Source organism: Mustela erminea, chromosome 7, assembly GCF_009829155.1.
Source record: "Mustela erminea isolate mMusErm1 chromosome 7, mMusErm1.Pri, whole genome shotgun sequence".
NCBI classification, from domain to species: Eukaryota; Metazoa; Chordata; class Mammalia; order Carnivora; family Mustelidae; genus Mustela; species Mustela erminea.
The window spans coordinates 112,671,398-112,681,361 of record NC_045620.1 but is presented as its reverse complement, the minus strand read 5'-3'; the positions used below and the strand labels follow the sequence as shown (position 1 = coordinate 112,681,361).

The 9,964-nt window shown below is 41.9% G+C and overlaps 1 protein-coding gene across 7 annotated transcripts in view; it reads right to left on the bottom strand.

Moving 5' to 3' along the window:
- Positions 1-383: 383 nt before the first annotated feature.
- The window catches only part of RASGRP3 (RAS guanyl releasing protein 3), a 107,565-nt gene continuing 97,984 nt past the window's right edge, over positions 384-9,964 (bottom strand). For 6 of the 7 annotated variants that reach the window (XM_032352981.1, XM_032352978.1, XM_032352979.1 and 3 more), the window contains 4 exons: positions 9,213-9,249; positions 6,955-7,080; positions 6,253-6,617; positions 384-2,294 (listed from right to left, as the gene is read on the bottom strand). In XM_032352981.1, the coding sequence (XP_032208872.1) occupies positions 2,286-2,294; positions 6,253-6,617; positions 6,955-7,080; positions 9,213-9,249 (537 nt within the window). In that variant the 3' untranslated portion in view covers positions 384-2,285. The remainder of the gene's footprint in view (positions 2,295-6,252; positions 6,618-6,954; positions 7,081-9,212; positions 9,250-9,964) is intronic. The other variant, XM_032352982.1, reaches the window with a different exon arrangement.

Here is a 9,964-nt window from a genome sequence, read left to right as displayed (position 1 = left end):
CAAGGTAGTCCCAGTGGCAGCGTCTAACATACTCTCTCCTGGTATCTAATGACAGTCACCGTAAAGAGTCTGGTTTCGCTTTTGCCTTTCACCTAAAAGGTATTAATGATCATTAAAGCTACAAAAGGGAGGTCTGGAGGGACCAGACGTCATAGTTCTTTTCCCTTCACTGTGGGTTTGCCGAATTTACTTATCTTACTGGTAATGGGAAACTGACAGATCAGAAACCTCGGAGTCACCACTGATGGGGAGTAAATAATGTAACCAACATTACAAAGAAGCTTCATTGTGGACACAGATTCTTCTTTAGCAAATTCGTAACAGTAGTGTGTGTGTGTGTGTGTACCTGTGTGTATACACGTCTGCACACAAATATACGTTTGTTTCATTTTCTTTGTTGTTCATATTTATTTCTTTTTTAGTTGAAGTACATTTAGCATCTTTGTCACAGGAAGGCTGACAATATAAAACTCTTCTTATATATGAAAACTCAAAAATAACCCAAACTAAGTGACGAGTGAAATAATCGCTTTGAGAGGAAAAAGAACAATCCAAGTTTTCTTCCTGAATTTTCTTAAAATTAAAAAACAAAACAAAACAAGAATGTTTCATGTACTTCAATTGCCATTTTCTGTTTGTATTTCATTGCATTTGTGACTAGGAATAGATAATATATACACACAGAGCCAACACTTGGGGATGGCTGCTTGCTTTCTGAGGTGCTTTGCAAACGGTGAGTTCTCTTATTACGTAGCTTATTCAAAGCTCCCTCAATTAATAACTTCATTTAATTTGCAATATTTCTGCAAATCGATTTCTCAATCTGTTTGGCACAATTAAGTCTGTCCTAGCAAATCCAGAAGTGTACTTTAAGGCACCATCTCTCCAGAGGGTAGAAATCAAATGTTGCTTGTCTTCGTGCATCTACCACAGGACCTGCCCCAAGCAGGTGGTCAAATGTTGGGTGAGTAGAACTGTCCTCAATTTTATATAATGGAAAAAAAGAAGAAAGGTATTTCTTTACTGAAGTGACTGCGCCAAACAGAAATAAATTCAGTCTTACATGGTAGACACATCTGAACTCCCAATGAACCCCAGTGCACTTCTGTGGGTACAATTTCTCACTGGCCACATGGCAGCAGGTCATTCCCCTCGTCCAGTGGCTCAATCTATTTTCCCTATTTGAACACCCTGAACTAAGTTCTTTGTCCTCTAATCATGTAAAAACCAGACCCATGCCTAGTTGTTTAGGTCAAAGGGAGACATTGAAAATACTGATACTTTAAAAGCTGAAATGAAATAGTATTAATCCAAGGTGGTTCCTGATGATTTGATTTCTATGACTATTCTTTAATTATGGATGGAAACTTCTTAGGAAGAGGACAAAAGCTCTCTTTTATAACCCAAATTTTTCATTTTTAATAAAGTTCTTAAAACTGTTTTGAGTTTTTAAAGAATTGCTGGTTGTTTTTCATTTCACTGAGTGGTTTGCTTTTCTCCTAAATTTTATTCCCCGAAAACTTAATTGATTTTGTAATCACTCTCCACATTTTTTTTTACTGGCAATCTTAACGGGAGTCTTAAGAAAGACGGCTAAACCTAGTCAGCTAAGACAAGTACACTTAATTTTCCCTCACAACAATTATAAATATCAGGAGAGTTTTCATGGCTGTGTCATAGCTTCCTTATGATGCAGAACTGGTAAGACTTATGTGAATATAAATGTATGACTTGTTACACATTGTAATAGCCACTGTAGGATAAGAACAGTGTAAACATCTCCTTGTGTTAGAAGAAACACCTCATTCCAGGATCTAAAGAGCTTTCTTGTCCCTCAAGAAAATAAGTCCTGGTCCCATCCCAAAAGCACAAAACAACAACAACAACAAAACCCCTCTAAATTGACTTCTCCTCCACCAGAAGTTTACAAAAATACTGAAATAATCTTCTCACAAAAAAGTAGAGTTTAGAGAACGTGTATCAAGTACATGCAGAAAGGCTTTCACTTCACTCATATATAAATGGGAAAGAGACAGGAGACATCTACCAACTACATCACCCAGACCTGGTGACACCTGACCTAGGGCCTGGGAGGAGGAAATGAATAGTTCATATGGTAAACCCTCGGTCCCATAGTCCAATCAGGGAAACCCATGGAGTTATCAGGCAGTAAAAGTCCAAGATATCTTTTCAGATAACTTCCTGAGTTGGAGAATTCTTCAGACTTTTTCATCGTGCTCCTTCCAAATGCTGACATTATTGCCTCCAGTGTCCTCAGCCCGAAGTCAGCCATCCTGAAATATGAATCAGAATCTGTTGTATGGCTGGGTCACATTTAACCAAACAAGAATATTCTTAGATAGTGGCTTATTGGTTACATTGGAGGGAACATCTCAGATCATCAGTACTTTGTACCCTTAAGATTTAGAGGGAATGAAAAGACCATGTAGTCTATCTACCCAGCTAATGAAATCTTTTTTTTTTTTTAAAGATTTTATTTATTTATTTGACAGACAGAGATCATGAGTAGGCAGAGAGGCAGGCGGAGAGAGAGGGGGAAGCAGGCTCTCAGCTGAGCAGAGAGCCCGATGCGGGGCTCGATCCCAGGACCCTGAGATCATGACCTGAGCTAAAGGCAGAGGCTTTAACCCACTGAGCCACCCAGGTGCCCCCCAGCTAATGAAATCTTAAATCTTATGGAGTCCAACAAGGTCCTTTACATTAACGCCCCCTAAATAGGGTGCATCCTAAGACACTGGTCTATGAAACACTTCTTGTTGAAGTTTCCCTCTTAGAAATCCACAGCATAAATCTCTATAAGGACACTGAGAAAATCTGTGAGGGAAAACAATATGGATCTGCATAGATATATAGAGAGATACATAGGGAGAGATATACATAAACATATCAGACTGTTTACTCCAGGATTTCCTAGCCCTTCTACAATATTTGTTAACCAGATTTAACTTAACAGAAGATAAGGGAAAACAAAGAAGCATTATAAGGAAAATAGACATGTTCTTACTGCCAAGAGAGCAATCATGACCTGACATTTGTCCCTACCATCCAGTGCCTCAGTGATCATTGGTGAAATGATATGCATAGTCACAAAAAATGTTCAGACCCTCAAATTTTAAAATGAGTTTAAATCCTGGAACTCCACCAAAGGAAATACACAGATTACAAACACAGCTTTCTTTTCTGTCAGTTTCTCATTTTTACTCATAGGACCACAGACATTATCTGAGTCTACATAATAAATCTGTAGATCACTTCTCTGAATGCCAGTCATTGCCTTGCCTGGCAGAAAAAAGTTCTTAAATATGAAAACCCCTTTGTCTACGTATTCAACTCTGATGTAATTTCATCACATTTTTTCCTTTTTCCTCAACAAGGGTAATTATCTTTTCATCTGTTACTGATTTCGATGAGGACACTGTATACCATATGCATTACATATACAAACATATTGTGTTCTTTAATTAGCACACATGAAATTAAATACTAGTAGTCGGTGAACCATCCCTATGATTTATGACATGAGAAAATTGAAAGGATAAGACAATACTTGAATATAAATACTCAATTTTCAAAGAATAAAATTAAATTAAAAAAATACAGATCCTTGTCTCTATTTCCTTATAAAGACTGAAGATCAGGAAATCCTACTCATGTAAATGATTGTCCTACATTGAACAGGCCATGAATTTCTCCTAGTCCCGGAGCAAGGTTTAAGTACCCTGCAGTGCTAGGAGAATAGAAGTGAGCTCATAGCTCATTTCACTATTTATTAAGCAAAAGCAGGTACTCCCCTGAATTCAGAGGTGGTCTACAAGGTGAGCACCATCTTGAAAGCTCTAGGTAGGCATCCTATGACTCTGCCCATAGAATCTCTTGTTTTTCCTGAGATTTTAATTATAACTACATTGCTCATGGAAACAACCTCTATAGGCTGAGGCAGTAAGGAATGACTAGCACTATTTCAAAGAATCTTGCACAGCAGTTTCTCACTTTTTTGGGGGGTCATAGACCCCCTTAAGCATCTGCTCAATGCTGTGGACCCTTTTTCCAAAATGAGCATATATCCATAATTTCACATAAAATATAATACAGTTTCATGAATTCCTTGAGGCCCTTCTTGAGACTGCAAGTTAAGATCTCTTCCCCTAGAATATCTTCTTCTGTCATAGTATCAGGAACATTTTCTTATTCACCTTTATATTCCCAGTTTGAACTATGCCAAGCCAGTAGAAGAAATGGAAGGATAGGACTGAAATATTTGCCAAGATGATCAACGAAGAAATGTTAAAAAATAAAGTTGGCATTGCAAATCTATAGGGACAGAGAGTAAATTAGTGGTTTACTTAGGGTTGGGATGAGGTAGGGGAGATGAGCTGTGACTGCTAATGGGTATGTTCGGAGATGATGTAAATGTTCTTTTTCTTTTTTTGAACAATTTAATTTACTTACTTATTTTAGAGCGAGAGAGAGCACGAGGGGGTAGAGGGAGAGGGACAAGCAGACTCCACAGTGAGCATGGAGCCTGATGTGGGGTATGATTCCACGACCCTGAGATCATGACCTGGGCTAAAATCAAGAGTCGGATGCTCAACCAACTGAACGATCCAGGCACCCCCAGAGGATGATATAAAAATTCTGTAATTAGATTGTAACGATGGTTGTGTATCTCTGTGACTACTGAAAACCAATGAATTATATATACACTTTATTTATTTATTTTTAAAAAGATTTTATTTATTTATTTGACAGAAATAGAGAGAGCACAAGTAGGCAGAGTGGCAGGCAGAGAGAGAGGGAGACGCAGGCTCCCCACTAAGTAGGGAGCCCGATGTGGGGCTCGATCCCAGAACCCTGGGATCATGACATGAGCTGAAGGCAGCCGCTTAATCCACTGAGCCACCCAGGCACCCTATATATACAGTCTAAATGAGTATGTGGGTTTTTTTTTTCAAAGTAGGCAGAAAGGGAGGCACAGAGAGAGAGAGAGAGAGAGAGAGAGAGAGAGAAGCAGGCTCCCCACTGAGCAGAGAGCCCGATGCGGGGCTTGATCCCAGGACCTGGGATCATGACCTGAGCCAAAGGCAGAGGCTTAACCCACTGAGGCACCCACCCAGGCGCCCCTAAATGAGTATGTTTTATAGTACATAAATGAGGTTTCAATTATGGTGTTTTCAAAAGTTGGTGTTAAAGAAAGGAAAAAGAAATGGCTCAGCAGGAACTTACAGTAAACTGCCTAAAACTGAAGATAAATTGTGGCCTCCTTATTAATTGTCTTCAATGAGGAAGGAACTAGAGGAATTTTGGTTAAAGGTCATTGGGGTTTTTCTCATGGTGGGAAACCAAGGAGACTGTGTATTTAGGTGACTTACAGAATGGAATGTGGAGGACCACCCATAAGAATAAAGAGCACTGGCTTGATCCAGTAGGATCATTGCCTAACCCAACAATTCTGTTTATGACAACGACTCCATAGAGAGGCGATGGCTGCCCTCCATGGCACCGCTTGAAAGGTTAGGAATACAACACCAATTTCCCCAAATCTTTTTTCTTAATACACTACGGACTGTTGACTAATAAATTTATCTAAGTCTATCTTGAATCAATTTATATTTTCTGCTTATTCTAACAAATTCCATATGCTTGGAAGATGTGACTGTAATATTTATGTGGAGCCAGAGCCTGGCTTATGGAACCTTGAGGCGCTCATGTCTCTGCTTCTCACCACCCCCTTCTCCATGATGCTGTCAAAAGCCTTTTTTTTTTTTTTTTAAATTTTTTTATTGAGGGCAAGAGTTTCCAATGCTGCTTCTCTATCTGCAAATCTTTTGCTTCCATTGCCCATCACTCTCCCTCCCCGATCCCGAGTTTGGCCCTGATTCTAGCTTGGAAAACTACACTGGTTGGTACAGGGCACTGGTCTCTTGGATACACACAGTAAGTCATGGATCCCTGGGACATCATTTCAGTACCCAGAAATGGCAGCCTCACTAAGCTGCCATTTAAGAATCCATCTGGTTCCATTTTAGACATGATGAAACTGTGCTGCAAAGAGAAGAAGTCATTTTCCTGGGATCACAAAACTAGCCAACAGCAAGATGGAAAGTGGTATGTGTTAATGCCTAACGATTCGGTTCGCAAAACTGGCTGTCTCCTGGACTCACTATAATGCTCATCTCCGCCCGTCTCATTCTCTTTCTTGTGATATTACTTGTGGTTTGACCCAGCACTGACCTCACCGTCCTGTCTTGTCTCACCCGCATCTGCTTCATCCTGGTCAGGCTCGAACTCCGTGCCCCGGTCAACAACATCCACGCCAGCCTGCACTCTGGGCTTCTCGTTTTCCCACTTGGCAAAACCTTTGTCCTTTGCTGCTTTGTCATGGAATTTGGATTTCATTTTGGGGAAGGTGTGGGACCCTGAGTCCCCCCAGCCAGCCTCGGACCATACGGGTTCGGTCTGGGTGGCCTGGCTGGTGGTAGCCCGCTGCAGCCGCACGGAGATCTTGCGAGAAGAGCCTGTGACCAGTGTGATGGCTCTGCTGTCCAGGTCTCGGTGTCCAGCAGCGACGCCAGGAAACTCGAACACCTCATCCTGCACTGGAGGGGGAAAGGCTGTTGTGATTATTTGACATCTGATCACTTTCGAGCGAACCATCAAAATTGGGGCAAACAACAGGAGTCTGATGGTCAAGGCCCTAGGGGGACAGACCAGAGGCAGACCCAAATGGGCTGCAGGGGAGTTGCGTAGAAGTGAGACCCGAAAGCAGAGAGCAGTAAGTGGGCGTCAAGGCTGTAGCCATAGCTACCCTCCCGGAAGTAGGTCTTGATGTCGATAATGACACTGACTGGTTCAGATCCAGAACCCAATGGAAGCCCAAATGCAAGAAGGCGAGCAGAAAGAAATCAAGGTAGAAAAGAAAGCAGAGGCTATTACCTGGGGGCAGCGAGGGACTTCCAGGCAGTGACCCATGACTACTACCCAAGGAGGGCGCCCGGGTCAGTCTCCTGCAGGCCAGAACCAGGAGGTCTTTGCACTGTTTGTGACAATTGGCTCCACAGTCTGAAAAATTACACAGTATCGCAGATGATTAGTGGGAACCATGGGCATCGGGTGCTGCCTGGGCTTCCCGGGTGCCACCTGAGCTGCCAGCTGTGGCCTCCCGTCTCCCTTCCTATGTTGACTCAGAGTCCGGCCAAGGCCTGCAGGGTGTGGCCAGGGGCTGGAAAAGGGCCAGTGGGGCTTGTTAGCCTTCTTGGCTTTTCTCTCACATTTCCTCGACTTCTTCCTCTGCACAATTCACTGAGGTGCTAGGGAGCAAACCAGCAGGGGACAGACCTACTGGGGAGTTGCCTTTGCCCTAAATAGAATGGAAATCCCATGGGATTGGGGTTCTCTCCCAGGCCCAGACAGATTCTCCACCAAGAGGCTCCCTGAGCCAGAATGAGGGAAAGAAACCCCGGCTTCCAGTGTCTCCCAGGACCAACAGCCACCTCTGATCAGTCATAGCAAGGTGTTCATTCAGTATTCACTTGCTTTTTTTTTTATTCTTCTTCATTCCTCCAAATCTTTTCCAGAACAAGTGATTTTATCTCCTGCTTTCTTTCTTTGCCATAGAAACAGAAAACAAGGTGGGCTTATGCCCAGGGTCAGGTTCCAGATTTGACTATGGCTTTGAAACAGCAGCAGACTGTGAAAAAGTCCCATTAGATCGCTTTAGTTAACAAAGTAGACTATTAATTGCTACTTGGGGTAGAAAACTTTGGCTGCTTTGGAAAAGAGCAACACAATTAGTTCCCATAGAGGGTCCTACATTTCTCTTAGAATTACTGAACAGATAGGATCAATTTAAAGAGCATATTTCTCGCTCACTATCAAACAGGACCTTTCTAATTCTTTCTAATGCTTGCTTTCCCCCCAAATGGTCTTATTTCAAATGCTCTTGTAATGACATCATGGAAAGACCAAATTATAAAGAAATGTTCAATCTATTTTAATTAGGCTTTTTATTCCACTGCCTTTAAGAGAAAATACTGTATATACAAAGATGATCCAAGGGCTTAATTGATTTTTGTCTTCATAAAAGTGTGTGTGTGTGTGTGTGTGTGTGTGTGTGTGTGTGTGTGTGTGTGGTGTGTATGTGTCTTTTTAGAGGATAAGGGTCAGAAACCAGAATAAAACTATGGCTAGGTGATAAGATACTGCAGTATCTTTGCAGCTTGCAAGTAAAAATCCAAGTTATACTCAGACAACGAATACCAGAAATTAAAGGGAAGGTTTTTGAGACTAAAAGGTGGCTCCCATCTAGCTTCAGGGAACTCTGTTCATACAACACAAGGGCCAAATGCTGAAAAAGAGCTGGGGGGGGAGGCACCATAAAGGAATAGTATTAATCTGAAGGCATTCTGTGATGAAGATGTTTCCTTTTGTAGCTATATCTTTCAAGAGCATTGTCAGATTCTTAAAACCACCAGTACAAATAATGTGCATTACCTGTCCAGCAATTTCGTAAACACCAGTGATAAATGATGATCATATATGCATACACAGTAACAAAGTCCTGAGTGCTTATTGAGATGAATTTGTATTGCATTTATCAAGTATATGTTTATACTTGATATAATTGATTGATATTTATATATCAAGTACATATTTATTTGTTTCTAAATTTCAATTAAATGGGGAACTAAGAACAAATACACTGAAAGGGACAAAAATAAGTTTTAAGGCTTCTCTTCTTTTCTCATCATCATCTGTGATTTGGTGGAGATAGGAAAAGCTACCTATCAGAGCAGATAGAAAGGCATACATATTATGGGAATGAGTGTCTGCTTATTCCCATGAAGGACAAAGTTCTTTTATAAGGTATTTTGGTTAGGCCTGTCCCACTCCAGAACCCCCACCCTGATTCTGTGCTGAGGATTCGTAAGTCATCCTAGAGATGGGGCCACATGTATGTGGGTTGATAAGGGTGGTTTGCTTGCTCTTGCAACAAACTATAAAATTCCAATTGGGACTCTCCAAAATTCCAGGTTATTGGATTTTCCTTCCTAGACGTGTTATCTCTTCAGTTGCCCGTGGCCCAAAGAACAGGGTTCTCCATGATGCCAAGAGTTTTTGTGGTTTCATCAGACAGATTTGATTCCTGCCCCAAATGTCACATTTTAAAATTTTACAAAATAACATTGATTTACCTTTGCATTTGTATCCTTGCTTGATTATGCCCCAAAGCTGTAACAAGAGACAAAAGAATGTCAGAGAACCTGAATTAAAATCTGGAAACAAACAAACAAACAAACAAACAACCGCCCCCCTAATCCCCCCCATCTCCCCCCCCACCCCCCACCCCCCCGCACCCCCGGCAGCCAGAGAGAAGGAAGTAAGTCCTGGGAAGCATGATGGTTGGCAGAGCACAAACAGGATGTAGCTGATCCTGACACCCTTCCTGTCAGACAGAAGCTCACTCCAGCTGGGGTGATAACAGCTTTGCTTCCCTTTTCTTTCTGGAAGCCAAATGGGAGCCGAGATGGGAAACTGACACGGGTACATTTATTGGACTTTGGTATGATGCACTCTCAGCACAATGCACAGGGGGAAACTCTCACTGTTTTTGGAAGCCCCCAGCTCCCTCTGCCTTCCTTTGAATCACTCCAGCTGCTCATGGCGCCCCCTACAGGAAATAAGGCAACAGATGGGGACGTATATCCCACTAAAGCATTTGCGTGGCACTAGGTTCTTTTCAAAGTAGCATTTGTATCTTGAAAGAATACGGAAAAGAGAAAAGATCTATTTGTTTATGTATCCATTCTCTGATTGCTCAGTGTTTGGCCTGTGTCAGGGCTCAGGTTGATGCAGTTAAGGCTATGATTCTGCCAACCACACAGGAAGCAGGATGTAGGAAGTGAGGAGTGTCTCAGGAGAGATGCAGGGGCCCACAGTTTAAGAA